The sequence below is a fragment of the Sinocyclocheilus anshuiensis genome, unplaced genomic scaffold (assembly GCF_001515605.1).
Source record: "Sinocyclocheilus anshuiensis isolate Anshui unplaced genomic scaffold, SAMN03320099.WGS_v1.1 scaffold2216, whole genome shotgun sequence".
NCBI lineage: Eukaryota > Metazoa > Chordata > Actinopteri > Cypriniformes > Cyprinidae > Sinocyclocheilus > Sinocyclocheilus anshuiensis.
In genome coordinates this window covers 48,815-67,841 of record NW_015545525.1, presented here as the reverse complement: position 1 = coordinate 67,841, position 19,027 = coordinate 48,815, and the positions used below count along the sequence as shown (strand labels likewise).

The 19,027-nt window shown below is 34.1% G+C and overlaps 1 protein-coding gene across 1 annotated transcript in view; it reads right to left on the bottom strand.

Moving 5' to 3' along the window:
* Window positions 1-19,027, bottom strand: part of LOC107698278 (AMP deaminase 2-like) — a 20,562-nt gene extending 1,535 nt beyond the window's left edge. The window contains exons 1-16 of the mRNA XM_016499234.1: window positions 18,856-19,027; window positions 16,542-16,672; window positions 15,469-15,599; window positions 14,538-14,606; window positions 14,351-14,462; window positions 11,816-12,002; window positions 11,590-11,731; window positions 9,838-9,927; window positions 9,624-9,753; window positions 7,954-8,148; window positions 6,878-7,009; window positions 5,591-5,754; window positions 3,217-3,414; window positions 3,023-3,143; window positions 864-1,037; window positions 673-783 (exon numbers count right to left, since the gene is read on the bottom strand). Of these exons, the coding sequence (XP_016354720.1) occupies window positions 673-783; window positions 864-1,037; window positions 3,023-3,143; window positions 3,217-3,414; window positions 5,591-5,754; window positions 6,878-7,009; window positions 7,954-8,148; window positions 9,624-9,753; window positions 9,838-9,927; window positions 11,590-11,731; window positions 11,816-12,002; window positions 14,351-14,462; window positions 14,538-14,606; window positions 15,469-15,599; window positions 16,542-16,672; window positions 18,856-18,943 (2,175 nt within the window). The 5' untranslated portion in view covers window positions 18,944-19,027. The remainder of the gene's footprint in view (window positions 1-672; window positions 784-863; window positions 1,038-3,022; window positions 3,144-3,216; window positions 3,415-5,590; window positions 5,755-6,877; window positions 7,010-7,953; window positions 8,149-9,623; window positions 9,754-9,837; window positions 9,928-11,589; window positions 11,732-11,815; window positions 12,003-14,350; window positions 14,463-14,537; window positions 14,607-15,468; window positions 15,600-16,541; window positions 16,673-18,855) is intronic.

The following is a 19,027-nucleotide window of genomic DNA, read 5'->3' as shown; positions in this document are numbered from 1 at the left end:
TTTATTTTATTATTTAATTAAATTAAATTTGATTTGATTTTATTATTTTTATTTTATTTTATTTTATTATTTAATTAAATTAAATTTTATTTGATTTTATTATTTTTATTTTATTTGATTTTATTAGTTTAGTTTAGTTTAGAAAATGTTATACATTTTTCACACCGATTTCAAGCCAAATAAATATTTTTAAGATGAGCATAACTAGAAAAATTATGATTATATATATTTTAACACAACATACAAGAGAAATATTGAATTACTGATCATTAAACATTTCAAAGTTAATTTAGTTTTGATAATGTCAATAGTTTCTACATTATACTGCTGTTTCATTTTGTTGGTGTGTGAGTGTGTGTGTATGTGTGGGTCTGTGGGTCTGTGTCTCTGTGAGTGTGTGTGTATGTGTGGGTCTGTGGGTCTGTGTCTCTGTGAGTGTGTGTGTATGTGTGGGTCTGTGGGTCTGTGTCTCTGTGAGTGTGTGTGTATGTGTGGGTCTGTGGGTCTGTGTCTCTGTGAGTGTGTGTGTATGTGTGGGTCTGTGGGTCTGTGTCTCTGTGAGTGTGTGTGTATGTGTGGGTCTGTGGGTCTGTGTCTCTGTGAGTGTGTGTGTATGTGTGGGTCTGTGGGTCTGTGTCTCTGTGTGAGTGAGTGTGTGTGTGTGTGAGTTACCTTGTGTGAGAAGCCGCTCATTAACACACTGTTTCTGGCGAGTTCACACATGTCACATGAGCTCAGTTTCCACACCTGAGCAGCGATGCTGTACTCCTCCATCAGAGGCTCCTGAAACACACACACACATTTACATACACACACACGACACGAGTCATCAGTCTGGAGCGTCTCGCGCCGCCGCCGCTCACCTTAGTGAAGTGGAACTGCAGCGGGTCGTCGGTGGACAGCGACACCATCAGGCCGCGGGACAGATACTCGGGCAGAGGGTTGCGATGGTAACTCAGAAACAGACTGTTGTTGCTGAGCGGAGACATGGCGATGCCCACCTGAGCCAGATAATACAGATACTGCAGGACCGGAGCCTACGACACACACACAGGTACACGATCACTGCTCATCTGACCTCCTCTTCCTGTTCACTCATTCAGTTCTGTGTGTTTATCAAGTGTAGTAAACGAGAACCTGTTCAAAATACTGAAAACCAATGATTCCTGAATGAGTGACTATTATGAAGCGGTTCTTAACACATCCAGAGTGACTAACGTAGACCGATTCCTGAACAAATGACTCTTATGAACCGGTTCTTTTTCGTGAATCAAAAAGAAACTACATTAGTTACGCACTATGTTTTTGACTGACTAGTGAAATCTAATTTCTAAACAAATGAACCGAACCGTTTTGTTGAATCAAAACAAAGATATGTGAACCTACACTGGTTGTGCTATATGTGTTTGATTCACTAAAAAGAACTGGTTCATAAGGTTGATTTGTTAAGGAGTCAGACTATATTGGTCGCTCTGTATTAGCTAAAAACAACTAGTTACTGTTCTTTTAAAAGTACTGGAATCAAATGACACAACCAGCGTAGTATGATTCCTGAACAAATGATTCATTTGAACCAAAACTTTAAATGAATCAAAACTTCTAGTGAAATCCGTTACCCAAATAACTTTCACGAGCTGCATCTTTTTACTGAATCAAAGCCACATATCGCAACGACTGAAATCCAATTGTGGAATGAATGAAAATAGGCTACTGTATGAGTCATTTGTTTATAAGAGTCATTCATTCAGGCATCGGACTACATTGGTTGCTCTGTATGTGTTTGATTCACTAAAAAGAAACACTGTAGTCCGAGTCCTGAACAAATGACTCTTATGAACTGGTTCTTTTTAGTGAATCAAATTCACACAGTGTCCACATCCATTTCAGTGAATCAAAAACACAATAGTTAATCCATTCCAGGAAAAGGAATCAAACTACATTAGTCAATAAAAAAGAACCAGTTCATAAGAATCATTCATTCAGGAATCGGACTACATAGGTTACTCTGTACGTGTTTGATTCACTCAAAAAAAAAAAAAAAAGCCTTTATAGTTCTGAAAAACAGACTCTTTTAAAGCGGTTCATTTTATTGAATCAAGCACAAAGAGTACAACCTGTGTAATCTGATTCCAGAACAATGACTCTTATGTACTCTTTCTTTTTAGTAAATCAGATCCACAGTGTGACCAGTGTAGTCCAATTCCAGGACTAAAGATTCTTATGAACCAGTTCATTTTAGTGAATCAAACACATGCAGCCCAACTGGTTATAGTCTGATTCCTGAACAATTGACTCTTTTGAACTGGTTCTTTTTAGTAAATTAAATCCACTTAGCGTGACCAGTGTATCCGATTCCCGGACTAATGATTCTTATGAACTGGTTCATTTCAGTGACTCAAACACATACAGCACAACCGGTGTAATCCAATTCCTGAACAAATGACTCTTTCGAACCAGTTCTTTTTAGTAAATCAAAACCACATAGTGTAGTGTGGCAAGTGTAGTCCGATTCCCAGATCAATGATTCTCATGAAACTGTTCATTTTACTGAATCCAACACAACCGTAGTCACATTCCTGAACTAGTGACTCTTTTGAATTGGTTCTTTAAGTGAACCGGTTCATTTTACTGAATCACACAAGTGCTGCACAACCAGTATAGTCTGATTTGTGAATCAATGACTCGTTTGAATTGGTTCTTTAAGTGAACCGGTTCATTTTACTGAATCACACAAGTGCTGCACAACCAGTATAGTCTGATTTGTGAATCAATGACTCGTTTGAATTGGTTCTTTAAGTGAACCGGTTCATTTTACTGAATCACACAAGTGCTGCACAACCAGTATAGTCTGATTTGTGAATCAATGACTCGTTTGAATTGGTTCTTTAAGTGAACCGGTTCATTTTACTGAATCACACAAGTGCTGCACAACCAATATAGTCTGATTTGTGAATAAATGACTCTTTTGAAGCGGTTCTTTAGTGAATCAGTTTCTTTGACTCCCTCCCCAGCGTCCGCGTACCTTCCTGAGCAGCAGTCCGTGTGAGATGTTTTCAGACAGCATGAATCCAGACACCAGGTGATGGATAGGCCCCGCCTCCCCGCAGTGAGGTCGCAGCACGAAGGTGTGGAAGCCCCGCCTCCTGCTCACACAGACGGACAGGTGATTCAGAGGCCTTTATAAAGCGATTCGATCACATGGTGTGGCGTGAGTACCTGCGCAGGTGGTTGAGGACGGTCATGTTGGCGTACATGTAGTACAGATAATACGAGTACGGCGGGTTGTCGTCGTCACACCAGCGCGCCGGAGACGGACTGTCCAGGTTGAAGACGTGATGCTCCGGTTTGGACTCGTCGTCCACGCTGTCGAGTCCCAACACCTGATTGTTAAACACACAGTTTTTCTCCTCAGGTCAAACAAACTAGAGGCACTGATGACATCATCGTGCACTGCATAGATCTCCGTCCAATCAGACTCTCTCTAAAATAACACTGACTGCTTCCTGTTTCAACAGGAAATGTGCTCATTAAGTATTTTTATATAGTCTTTAACGGGCACAGAATCTTTCACGCCTTTCAGCGGGCACTGAACGATTCATACTGGTGAATCATTTTAATTTGTGATTCATTTCTCGATTCAAATATTTCAAAAAGTCCATTTTATGTTGTTTTAGTGATGTTTAATTATATCCTGTTCTTTATTGTAAGTTATTTAACTGTGTTATGTGAACATTTCACTCACTCCCAAACATCTGATTCACTTTGTGAATCAGTTTATGAAGAACCAGAAGTGCAAAAATAAAATAATGTTAGTGATTCAACTCATTTTCATTTGTGTTCATTGATTTAATGTATTTAATTTTTGTATACACTTTAGCCATACAGTTATTAATGACCAATGTATTTATTAAATAAGATTAATACATTATTTCTGTATTTATTTATTCGTACATTAATGTATTCTATATATTTACATATTTTATTTTGTGCAGTATACATATTTATCACTTACAATTCCTCATTTATTTTTGCAGTTTTTGTCTTTTATTTTTTTCCTATTTATTTTCAATTTTAGTAATTTTTCATATTTTTATATGTCTTTATTCAGTTTTTATTGATTTTTATTTCAGTTTCAGTTTTAGTTATTTCAGTTCAACTAAATGAAAACGAGAAATGTTGTCTTGGGCTTTTATCGTTAACTAAAACTATTAAAAACATTTGTAATGTAAAAAAGCTGAAATAAAATAAATATTAGGTAAAAATAAAAAAAAACAATATTACAGTTAGATGGCAGCGTTTCTAATTTTTAAGTTGAATCTCAAAAATTAACTGGAAATAAATAAAAACTAAAACTAAGTTACACCCAAATTGTAATATTAAAAAAATTATAAAAAATAAATAAATAAATAAAAAAGAAAAGCACATAACAAATTTAGTAAAATAAATTGAAAACTGAAAATATAAAAGCTAATTAAAAATGTTAATAAAAACAATAATTATATGTAAATAATACTAAAATAACACTGCTTGGCAGCTAGCTGAAATATTTATGTATTTTATTTTATTTCAAGTAACGAAAATATATTTTATGGTTGTAGTTTTAATTAAAAAGTCTGACTAGTGTTGCAAAAGGGGTGGAAAATTTCCGGTAAATTTCCAAAAATCCCTGGAATATTCCAAAAAATTCTGGAAAGTTTCCAAAATTTCTGGAATATTTCCAAAATTTACTGGACATTTTCCACCTTTTTGCAACCTTATGTGTAAGGTGCGCAAATAAAAACATGAAGATAAAAACTCCTTCCTGTGAGTTCAAAACATCCACCACTATGGAGAAACCAGGATTTTGAAACAAAGAGGAATGTGCTTCAGGGTACAGTATACGAACTTCAGCACTACTAAACATCATTTGAAACGAAGAAAGATAATGGTAATACAAAATATTTAAAGAAACAAACTTCAGATTCGATATCTTGAAATGTCAGAACAAATCAGAAAGAAAGTGACTATAGTTTTGGGAAAGTATAATGTGCATTCCTCCTCAGTTCTGCCTGTTTTGTCTTCTTTTCTTTCTTCATGTCTTTAGTATTCCGTTGCTGTAGGACTCACATTCTAGATGCTTTGAGTGTGTGTCAAGACAACTAAAGAACAGAAAGAGAAAGACTGTTTGTGTGTGTGTGTGTGTGTATGTGTGAGAGAGAGAGACACATCGTAGACTGGGAACACAAACAAGGACAGCCTGAACTGTGTAAACTAAAGACAATGATGTTCAACGTGGAAACATTCCAAATAAATTCTAAAATAAAGTATAGACGTGCACACACACACACACACACACACAAACAATATTTTGCTCTGCCAAAAGGAATGAGCTCTATTTACACACTGAGTGGAATTACAGCACATTCCCAAAAGAGACTGGAAAATTCTACAGTCATTCATCACTTCCTGTTTCTGAGGTGACCATGAAACCGGCCTTCACAGTTTCACACTGGTGACTATTGTAACAGGAGCCAATTGTAACTTTTTTCCCAATTACAAATAATTTGGAGTGATAATACTTATTCAGCACATGCTTTGTTGTGTCTCTCACAAGAGTCGTGGGATCTGCACGAGCCAGCGCACGTTGTCGGAGTAGATGGAGTGAGAGACGGCCCACAGCGCTAGTTTGTCCCACTCATCCATGGATCGGCCGTAAACGGACAGACGCAGCTCAGCGTTCTGATACTTACTCTCCTCCAGGTCTGACATCACTTCCTGCGCACACAGGAAACACACCGCAGCACATTCAGCACCTGTTTTGGTTTTATTGAAGAGTTATTCATTTGAAGTAGGCCAGACAAAGATAATGCATAAAGTTATGAGATTAAATTAATAAATAAACAATATAAACATATTATTGTTTTATTAATTTAATTTTTATTTAAATATATCAATTCCTTTCATCATGTAGCAATTTACTTTAATATTAGAAATTAATTTTAAAACTTGATTAATAAAACAGTTTTGGATATCATTATGTCTCCTTAAAACTGCATTATGCAAGGAAAAAATATATAAAAAGTCAGTTTAAATATAATATTTGTATTGTTTTTTTTTTTTACTTTAATTAATTTTAATAAAATGCAAAACATAGATTTAGAAAAGGAAGCAAAATTATGTCTTTAAAATGTTTTTAATTAATTAATTTTAATTTAATTAAAAAAATATTGTGTTGTGTTAAATGCATTAAATGAATTAATTTCTAAAACTTTAAACATATTACACGTGTTTTTAAACATGCATATAGAAATAAATATTATATATATTGTACAATAATGTTATATTTATAATATTATACAGTAACACTTTTTGTTTTCGTAATTATTTCTATATTATAATTTTTTAATTATCGTATTCTAATATTCTGTATGTTAATATTCCAATACTGTACATTATTATAGTATTAATATTTATATTTATTATACATCACATATTTATAAATAAATATTTTAATTCGGATAATTCTGGGCATTACTAGCATATTCAGTTTTATTTAATTTGTTATATACTGTATATATATATATATATATATATATATATATATATATATATATATATATTCTATATATGATAATAAAATTTACTTATTATTTAATCAATTTATTCACATACTCAATCTATTTCTCATTTGATCTCATGATTTATTAATTGACATTTCATTATTTTAAATATTTATAATGCACTAAATGAATTAATTTTTTAAGGTTAAACACATAATGAATGTATTTTTGAATGTGTTTATAGAAATGCATATATTACATGTTTTATACACACATGTGATACATTGATATTCCAGTAATTGTAAGTATGTCATGAATTGCATTCCTGTCGTCTGTACCTTGACGATGTGTCCGAAGTACTTCCCGTGGAGGTGGTTGTCGGTCTTGATGAAGATCTCTCTGAGGATGGACTCTCCGATGGGGTTGTATTTGGAGTTGAATTTGTCGAAGCGGTGGAAGGTGTTCCTGTCCTGCGGAGGAAGCGGCAGGTGTCACGTGACTCGCTGTGTTAGCGTGTTAAGGCTGATTTACGGTGCGTTTCCACTGGCATGTAGCGAGCGCAGCGGAGCGAGCGTTTTCAATTCATTCCTATGGAAGTTGAGCTTAAACGCTCGCGCGGTGTATTATGGGATTGAAAGCGGCGCGGAGAAAGCGTTGACAGTGGCTGAGAGCGTCAAAAAGATTGGGCATTCCTCGACTTCATGCAAATGTCGAGCGAAAAACGCTGGGCGACAACCGATCGCTGTGAAAGGAAAAAGATTTGATTTGACACGCCCCAAAGCAGTGGCGTTGTAGTGTTGCCAGCGGCACCATAGACTGTAAAAAAAGATGGACGACGCGTCTCCTATTAACGAATCTCTACTGCGCAGACTCTGGCTCCAAACGAATCTCTACAACGTCGTTTCGCGTGGCGGTGTGCACGACGTTTTTTGTAACTTTCCGCGCAGCTCCGCTTCCGAAGATGCACGAGTTCAAAGCGACTCTAGCCGAACATGCACGTCTGTGCCGGCATTTGTGTGAAACAGAAGCAGTTGATGTTAAGTTCAAACTCCACCAGGTGCAACTTTCAACGCTTTGAGGGAAAACAATGTAGAGTTTGTCCAAGGCTTTTTAATTGAAGTACGTTTTATTTTTATTGTATAAAAATAGAAATAGAATTCATTTAGATACTATTTATACACTATTTGCTTAAAGTTGTCTTGGTTTTGATGCGAAATAAACACAAAAGCTTAAGATTATTTTAATCAGTTTGTACATAAAGAAATTATTAATTCATCAACTCATTCATCACGCGAGAAATCTTGTACCGGCAAATGACTTCCTCTCACCGGTGAATCGATGGTTTTAGAGGACAATTACTCCTCGTCGCCCCCTATTGTTTCAAAGAATAGTTTAGCGTGCACGAGACTCTCACCGCGTGCATGTCCAGTGTGTCCACGCTCAGGTCGTACGCCGTCAGGTTCATGTTCTCGAACACCTCCATCAGCGTCTGTCCGCGGCCGCCCTCCATGTGCACGATCTCGTCTGGATATTTCTTCATCGCGCGCTTGATGAAGCGCAGCAGGTGCTTCTGGTTCATGCAGGACGAGGCGTGGATGTGTGTGTCCACCTGAAGACAGTTCACATGCTAATTCATTCTGCTGGCGTTTCACAAACGAGGCTCTATGAAACACCAATCGGTTTTGACAGCAGTTTATTTCGAGCGAGATCTAGTTGTTGCACTTTTCCGCGTTGTTTTTCTCGTCGAGAATCTCTTTGGTGCAACATTTTGAATTTATGAATTGGCTTTTTAAAATCTTTTGTAATTGTTGCTTGTTTATAGTTGTAATTTGAATTTAATTTGCTTAAAAGAAAAGTCAATAGACAAATTGAAAATGTATTTATTAAAATATTGTGTACTTATTAATATGTATACAATATTGTACATTATATGTAAAATATGATATAATATTATAAATATTGTTAAATTTAAGATAAAGATATTTGATATAATATATATATATATATTGTATATTTTTCTAAAAAAAATTTGTTTTAAATAAATATAATTATATATATATATATATATATTTATTTATTTATACAGTAAAGCAATTTTCATTTTGATAATAATTTCTATATTAGTAATTTAATTTTATAGTTTCTATAATAGTCATTCTATTATTCTATATCTTTTAATATTGCACTGCCATACATTATATTAATATTATAATATATAATCATTACATATTTTTCTATAATATAAAAATATTGTTCTATATTTCCTATAAAACTTTTAAAAATATATTTTATTTAAAAAAAATTTGAATTATATTATTATACTTTTTATCATACAGTAAAAGTATTTAAATTTGTTATATTATTTTTCATTTTCAATAATCATTTTAATAGCGTGTATGTTTCTATATTCTAATGCTGTACATTAATATTCAAATATTATGAATTGTAATATTCTAATACTGTTCATTATTAGTAGTATTATATTATTTATATACTTATTATATACATTGCATATGTTTATTACATATATTTAGAATTATATTTATTTATTATAAATATTTAATACAGATATTTTCATTTGTATAATTATTACTATACTAGTAAATTCAATTTATATTACCTTAGATTTAATATTCTATAACTCTATATTTGACCCTGGACCACAAAACCAGTCTTAAGTGTAAATTTTCAAAATTGAGATTTATGCATCATCTGAAAATCTGGAATCTGAGGGTGCAAAAAAATCTAAATATTGAGAAAATCATCTTTAAAGTTGTTCAAATGAAGTTCTTAGCAATGCATATTACTAATCAAACATTAAGTTTTGATATATTTACGGTAGGAAATTTACAAAATATCTTCATGGAACATGATCTTTACTTAATGTCCTAATGATTTTTGGCATAAAAGAAAAATCTATAATTTTGACCCATACAATGTATTTTTGGCTATTGCTACAAATATACCCCAGCGACTTAACACTGATTTTGTGCTCCAGGGTCACATATTGATGTTGTACTTCCATTTGGCTTATTTATGTATGTACATACTGATGATTGAATGATGCATTAATTTATATTTCACCTTGCGTATGTTGTAGAAGTCTCTGTGTGGCACCTTCTTCTGTGCGGCGAGCTCCTTCATCTCGTTCAGCAGGACGTGCATCTGAAACTTAGAGCTCAGATACTGCAGCCGCCGGTAACAGAACGACTTTCTGTAGAGAAACACACACATCAGACGTGGCAGAACTCACAGCTGTGCGCCGAGCCCAGTGCATGCTGGGAAACGAGGCACTCACACGGGGCCGTTAATGATGAGCGCCATCATCAGGGTCATGTCGGCGATGTATTCCTGCAGGTCTGGATACGGCAGGTCCAGCTCGGTGCTCCTGCGGACGATTCACTAACGTTTACTTAAACGACAGACGTCCTGCTGTTCTGTTCAAGCTGTATTCAAGTGCTGAAGACTGACACAAACTATAAAGCAAACCCTGTTTCAGCCCTAGTGTGCCGCCTACATAGTGAGTGTTTTTAGGCATCATATATGCACACGCTCCTGTCATGAAGACACTTTTTGTTGTTTGAAGATTAGCATTATTATTATACTATCAGTAGTATTTTCAGTTTTGTGTTTTATTGATTATTTTTGTTGTCAAATTACATAATCATTTAACTATTTATTCACATTTATATATTTATTTGTTTGATTTTCTAGATTGAATTTCTTTGAATATCAGTTAATTTAAATTGTACTATTTTAGTATATATTAATATATAATATTTTGAATTTGTTTTTTATTTTTATAATTTTTGTATTCATTTTAATTTTAGTTAACATTTTAGTAATTATGTTGTTTTTATTTTTTTTTAGTATGCCTATTTACTTTTTATTTGAGTACTTAAACTAAACACAAATAAGAAATGTGTCCTGGCTACAAACTAGCTGAAATAAAGCAGTTTAATTTCTGTACAAATTTAATTTCGGTTAATGTTTATTTTATTAAGTTACATTTTCTAAATATTTTTATACGTAGTTAATGATGTCATTGTTTGAAGATTACGATTTCTTTTTATTAATTTTTAATATTAGCCAAATTTAACTTGTATTTTCAAATTTGTTTATTACCTTCTATTGTCAAATTGCATCTTTTATATATTTATTGACATGTTGATCATTGATTGCTTATATTTTCTGTATTATTTTCATTTTAAAGTAAGTTTTAGTAATTTTGTTGTGTGTTTTTGAATATTTTTATTAAATATGCCTATTTAGTTTTTATTATTTTAATTGTTTTCGTTATTTTAGAACTTAAGCTAATTGAAAATTAGAAATGTGCCCTAGCAACAAACTAGCTGAAATAAAATTAGTTTAATTTTAAGTTGTTATTTTATTTTGTTTCAGTTAATGTTTATTTTAATAAGTAACACAAATTTTTTTTTAAATGGTTGTAGTTATAGTTAACAATAATAACCCTGCAAAGAATAAAATAAGTGTTTTTATATTCTCTTTTTTTACAATTAACATAACTGTGTTTTTTAAATAGTTTTAGTTAAAAATAATAACACTGATTCTACTTTGTTAGAATTCAAATTTGAATTGAAATTCAGCATCCTGTTTGACAATCCCAAAATGCACTGCATTGTGTGCAATGAAGCTTTTTTATTTATTAAAATACATATATATGTCTATATATAAATACAATTTTATACATATACATATATATATATATTTTTTTTTTATTGTTTGTTTACTTGTTAGCTTCTACAATGATTTGATTCAAAGTTGTTAATAAAATACAATTATTAGAGCATGTTTTACAAAAAAAAACTATTTCAGTCTTTCATCTTCAACATTTCGTTTTCAGAGTGAAAACTGTTTCTACACCAGTTTTTTTTTTCAGTGCATTGCTGTTAAGGCTATTCGAGGGTTTGAAACAGGCTCATGTGTCTTCAAGATCTATTTTCCCTTTCAAGGACGTCCCCAAAAGGAGGTTTAGCTAAATTGAGCTAATTTAGAGGACGTTTGCAGTCGGTTTGTCCTCGAAACTCACTCGTCCGTGGGGTTTTGTGCGGTGTAGACGTGAATGACTCCATCCACCATCCTGCAGCTGTATCCGGAGTCTGGCGGCAGGTTCTTCATGTCCTGGCCCTCGTACGGATGTGTTTCTGACACCGGCGGGTGAACGGACATGTCTGAGACACACACACACACACACACACACAGGTCAGAGCTGGCTTGTGCTGGGTTCTGTAGCATGTCGAGGTGCTCACACACACCTGAGTCGACGGGACTGTCGTGAAGGTTCTCGAGCGCGTCGATGTCCGGCAGTCTCTGGCTGAGCTCCTGCAGGGATCGTGCCGTGGTTTTACAGAAGGTCTGCAGAGACACAGCCATGTACTTCTCTCTGATGAACAAGGCCTTCACAACACACTTCGCTGCGTCCACCAGATCCGTGAACGGCACCTGAACACACAAACACCACAAGAATCCCTCTAGAATCAGTCAACATCAGTGAATCAGTGTATTTGTCCTGTTTTACAGTAAAAATATCTAAACATGCTAAAAACAACTTAAATTTGAGAACTTGGAGAAAACAATTAATATTAAGAATTTTTAAAGAACAAAACTTAGCGAAAAAATTAATACTGAGAATATTTAAAGAACTTAGAGAAAAACTTAACTTGATGTTAAGAATTTTTTAAAGCAGAAAACTTACAAAAATTAAAAGAAACAACAAATGTTTAAAGAAAAAATCTTGAAGAACTTAGAGAAAACCTAATTAATATATAAAAAAAAGAGCAAAACTTAGAACTTAGAGAAAACTTGATTTTAGGAACTGCTTAAAGAACAAAACAGAGAATGTAGAAACTTTTAAACAACAAAACTTAGAGAACATAGAGGAAACCTAATTAATATAAAAAAAAATTATGAACAAAACATAATGTAGAAAAAAACTTAGAGAAAACTTAAAATTAACTATTTCTTAAACAACAAAACTTAGAAAACTTAGAGAAAACCTTAAAAAAATAAAATAAAAAAAAGAGCAAAACTTAGAACTTAGAGAAAACTTAATTGTAGGAACTGCTTAAAGAACAAAACATAGAGAATGTAGAAATTTTTAAACAACAAAACTTAGAGGAAACCTAATTAATATTAAAAAATTAAAGAACAAAACATAGAGAATGTAGAAAAACCTTAGAGAAATCTTAAAATTAACAAATTTTTAAACAACCAAACTTAGAGAAAACTTAATATCAAGATTTTTTTAAAGAACAAAACTTGGAGAACTTAGAAAACTTAATATTAAGAATTTTTAAAGAACAAAGCTTAGAGAAAAAATTAATACTGAGAATATTTAAAGAACTTAGAGAAAAACTTAACTTGATGTTAAGAATTTTTTAAAGCAGAAAACTTACAAAAATTAAAAGAAACAACAAATGTTTAAAGAAAAAATCTTGAAGAACTTAGAGAAAACCTAATTAATATATAAAAAAAAGAGCAAAACTTAGAACTTAGAGAAAACTTGATTTTAGGAACTGCTTAAAGAACAAAACAGAGAATGTAGAAACTTTTAAACAACAAAACTTAGAGAACATAGAGGAAACCTAATTAATATAAAAAAAAATTATGAACAAAACATAATGTAGAAAAAAACTTAGAGAAAACTTAAAATTAACTATTTCTTAAACAACAAAACTTAGAAAACTTAGAGAAAACCTAATTAATATAAAAAAAATTAAAGAGCAAAACTTAGAACTTAGAGAAAACTTAATATCAAGATTTTTTTAAATAACAAAACTTAGAGAACTTAGAGAAAAAAAAACGTAGATAAAACTTAATATTAAGAACTGCTTAAAGAACAAAACAGAGAATGTAGAAAACTTAAGAGAAAACTTAATATCAAGATTTTTTTAAAGAACAAAGCTTAGAGAACTTAGAGGAAAAAATAAAACTAAAAATATTTAAAGAAAAAATCTTACAGAACTTAGAAAAAGCTGAGAAAAATTAATATTAAGAATTTTGAAAGAACAAAACTTAGAGAATGTATAAAAAACATAGAGAAAGCTTAACATTAACACATTTTTAAAGAACAAAACTTAATATCAAGATTTTTTAAAGAACAAAGCTTAGAGAACTTAGAGAAAAACAGAAAACTTAATATTAAGAATTTTTAGAGAACAAAACTTAAAGAAGTTAGATTATAAAATCATGCTAATACAGATTTGTTTAGTTTTATTATTAATTTCTATATTAGCTAAATTTCATTTTGAATTGCAGTTTAAGTTTTTCATCTAATATTTCTACTTCAGCTATATTTCAAAGAAGGAAAATACATTTTAATATTTTTAACTAAAAAACAAAGACTAAACTGATTTTTATCAAATATTTATTCACGTGTTAATAATTGATTGCTTACTTGATTTTTAAATTTTTTTGAAAATGTTTTCAAATGAATTATTGATTTATCACCTCATTGAAGGATTCAAGGTTTTCTTAAGTGATACTGAAATTTCTTCAATTTCTTTTAATTCTTCTTCAAAATGAAAATGGAAGATTCACACCTAGCAAGAATTTTGTTGCAGTAAGTTAAAATATTCTGCGTTTTTATTCTGTAGGTTGCTTTTTAGTATTATTAACATTGTGAAAAGTGCTACAAAAATACTACCTGAGGTTAATTTGCACTTGTTAAAATGTATTAGCACACATACAAAGGTGCACAACCCAGATTAATAAGTGCTGTAAACGTTATATCTCTGTTTTATTGTCATTTTTCATGCAAACTAACTGAAGCTGGTTTCTCTGGTTCTCACCCCACACTTCTCGTCTCCTGAGATGGACACGCGCTGGAAGTTTTTCTCCATCAGCGGCTCTTGCTCCATATGGTGCTGGTCCACCACGTCCACATGACTGTCCTTCAGACTCCTGCAGACGGACACATGAGCTGAGAGATGCAGACGGAGGGACAGACAGACAGATGGACAGATAGCAGTGACTCACTCCAGGTCTGCTGCGCTGTCTATTTTCATGAAGTCTTGTTTCGCTCGCAGCAGAATCTCGGGCTCAAGCCTTGAAGGATGTGAGGCGAAGCGGCAGATTTGAGTGAGTAACACACACACACACACACACACACACTCGAGATGAGAGAGTACAAATCACTCGCATTGATTTTTCTAAATCACTTTCATTTAAAATGCAGCAGAAGGAATCTCAAACTCTCCACCCGAGCAGAAAGAGTGTGTGTTTAAGCATCTGTAAGAGACACGAACCCAAACACACCCACACAAATGCCTGAAAAGCGGCCAAACTGTGGCTTGTTGTGTCTGTGTGCGATTATGAATGTCTGCGGTGTTTGTTGGTATCTTGGGTCAGTGTGTTCAAAGCAAAGAATTCACACAGATCGCAAACAAAACGCCTGAGCAGGTGCGAAGCCGTTATAATAGACTCTAGGCCAAGTTTTCACAAACAAATGATTTTTTGACTTTCAGAAACTTTAACGGTTCTCAAAACATAATTTGCTTGATTAAAAGACTTAAAATACTCTGAAATATGCTTAAAAAAAATCAGTCTAACAACTCGGTCAAAGACCTTTAGGATCACAGTTGGAAGGGAAAGTTGCTGTATTTATAAGTTTATTTAACAAATTATATAAAATAGCTTAATAAATATATTAGAAGTATCTTATTATTAATAATAAATAATATTACCAATATTATTAATAAATATCTTTAAGATTAACAATATTCCCATTTTATTTTTTATTTTACTTAGTTTTTGTTTTTTTTTATGTGCTTGTTTTTAATATTCTATTAAAAAATTACAATTCCACGTAATGAACCTTAAACATGAAATATATACTGATTGGCTTTCAGTGTGTGCAGAAAAATTAGTTGCATTACACACAGTTAGGATGTGTGTGTGCGGGTTGTACTTGACGTCCTGACTGATCTGTCGCTCCAGACGGTGGCGTTTCTCCTCCAGCTGTTCAATGGGACTCTCTTCAGGAAACTCGTACGGAGCGCAACGCATGTCGCTGTCCATCAGACTCCTTGCCAGCAGCTCCTACACATACGTTACACACACATACATGTTACAAACACTCATGCTGAAGAGCAAACACACATGCGTGCTACAATCACACACACGTTACAAACACACACGTTACAAAAGCGCGTTACAATCATACACACACATGCATTACAATGACACACGTGTTACAAACACACACGTTACAATCTTACATTACAATCACACACGTGTTACAAATATGTTTTACAAACACACACGTTACAATCATACGTTACAATCACACACGTGTTACAAACATGGTTTACAATCACACACGTGTTACACACACACGTTACAATCATACGTTACACACACATGCATTACAGCCACACATTCGTTACAATCACACATGCATGTTACAAACACACACGTTAAAAAAGAGCGTTACAATCATACACACACATGCATTACAATCACACGTGTTACAAACACACACATTACAATCATACGTTACAATCACACGTGTTACAAACACGCGTTACAATCACACACGTTACACACACGCTACAAACACACGTGTTACACACGTTACAATCATACACGTTACACACACATTACAAACACACACATGCATTACAGCCACACATGCGTTACAATCACATGCGTGTTACAAACACACGTTACAAAAGCGCATTACAATCATACACACACATGCATTACAATCACACACGTGTTACAACCACATACATTACAATCATACGCTACAATCACACACGTGTTACAAACACTTGTTACAATCACACATTACACACACACACGGTACAATCATATGTTACACACACATTACAAACACACGTGTTACATGCGTTACAATCATACATGTTACACACACATGCATTACAATCACATGCGTGTTACAAACACACGTGCGTTACAATTATACACACGTTACAACCACACGCATTACAATCACACACGTTAGAAACAAACACACACCTCCGCGATCTCCTTGTATTTGCCGTCCATGGATGTGCGCAGGTCGATGGGCAGGTGTTTGTGGGTGACTGGTGTGCCGGGCAGAGAGCGCTGGGACATCAAAGGCCTCACGTCAGCAGAGCCAAACAGATCCACACACACACACACACACACACACAGACGGTTACTAAAGATGCTAATAATAGTGCTGTTAAAGTCAGTCACTGGTACAGGCGCTCTTAGTTGTGTGTTCTCTCATGATTTTCACCTGCTGGAAGATAAAATTTAAAAAGAACTCCACACACTGAAGGAGGGACCAGAGTCAGACTAAAGACCAGAGGATCACTAAGACAATTCACACCATACAGGAAGGAAAAAACACATAGCAACCATCCACAACGCCCTAGCGATGCCCTAGTAACCTAGTAACACACTATAAATAATCTAGAACACCTAAGCAACCACACAGCAACCAGGAACAACACCCTAGCAATGCTTTAGTATCTACTTAACAACATTTAGCAGGAAAAACTGACCGACTAACTGGCTGGTTTTTGTCAGAGTCGTTCAAGACAGCAGTGCAGCATTCAGTGTGGAAACCATCACATACAGTACGAGCTGGAGCATCTGATTCTCATTATTAAAGCACAGCGCTCATGTGCAGACGACACTCATTCATCAGTGTCACTAACAGATGCTGCACACTCACACTTCAGTGCACTAGAAACGGGTAAATCTAAGATGAGTCCGAAAACAATAATATAATTGGTAGTACAAGTAATATATTGATGATAAACCACTTAAAAAACATTCGAAAAACATCTGGGGGTTTTGTCAATAAAAAGAAAGTCAAAAACAATGTCCATACAATGTTCTTCAAATATCGAAATATATGAAGAAATATACAGAAATATATGATGATTCGACGATTCTCTCGCAGTGTGTGTCGGGACGCTCGGGTTCACTCGTGTTTGGCTCGTACCACGTTGCAGATGGGGGGGAGGGGTGGGTGGTGGCGGGACGCACCACTGTGTGTTTAAACCCTACTGTGTTTCCAGTGGAATCCTGGGAAAACCAGCATGAACACACCTCTGTGTGTGTGTGTGTGGCTGCGTCCCAATGCAGCACTAGCGTACTGTGCAGTACATACTCTGTAGTGTGTACTTGTGCACAAGTAGTGCGCTTCACTGTAGTCATGTGACCTCATTATGTAACATTTTATTCAAGGAGGAAAGGAGAGAAATGAAGCGCTCAGTAAGGCAGCTGTAGCCCCGCCTCTCAGTTGAACAAGCCAATCGCGTGTCTGTTTACTCCAGAACACACACCAGCCTGAAAAATACAGGTGTGTCCAGATGTGCAGGAAAATAGTTCTATCCTACACAATTACTCGCTAACAAAGTTTATTCGTCCAATTCAATGCATATTGTACGCATTACTTAAATATATATATATATATATATTTTTTTTTTTTTTAATTAGAAGTTGTAATTATAATTACATTAGTATGTATTTATTATATATAATATAATTATTTATTTATAATTATATTAGTATGCATGTATTATTTTTAGTAATATTACTAGTATTTATGATGTTATTTTTAAATGTAAGGTTGTTTTTCAATCTAAATGGTTGCAAATAGATATTCATCTGTGTTTTGGACTGTCAAAATGTTAAGCTTAAAATATTATGTTTCTCACTCATTTTCTCTTCATTAGTTTACACTTTTTTCTCTCTACATTTTTTTTTCTTTTTTTTTCTCCTGTGCAATCATTCACTAAGACATATCCTAGACTCATATAATGTTGTGCACTTAACTGAATTTTCTTGTAATCGTTGCGTTCTCGTCTCTTTCAGATAAACCAGAAGGTTGCAGGCTCAGGTAAAACCGGACGCACAAGCTCCTGTGTAATGCATGAGCTCTCACGCCTGGACCAACACTTTCCCACAATCCCACATTCCTGCACTTTTCATTAATATATTGATGAATGATGAAAGTTGGTCGTTTCTGTTCTGAGATCAGACTGAAACACGGACCATTACTAATTCACCTCACATGTGTTTGACCAGTGCAACGGAGATTAGTAAATACATTTAAAATCATTTAAAAATAATTTAATAAAAACTGTTAAAATATATTTAAATAACAAAATCATATTTAATAACTATTTTTTAATATTTATTTTAATATGGCATCCATTTTGCGGAGTAAAAAAGCACTCAAAAAGAAAACAAACTCCAAACTGGCCTGAACTGCTTGAAGATATGGTCCCCTATCACACCCCACCCCGTCTATCTCTCAGCCCTTCTGGCTCCTCGCTGCGGCGGCACTCACCCGGGCTGGTCCGGCTGGGTAAACTGCCTCTCTTGCAGGGTTTAGCTTTGCTTTTGCTCTGCGCCGGTGCTGCACTGGAGTCCGACATGCTGCCGACTGTCTGTCTGCAGAGACGGATGGAGAGAGAGAGAGAGACGGGACGAGAGAGCGCTAGGAGACTCTCTTATCAGAG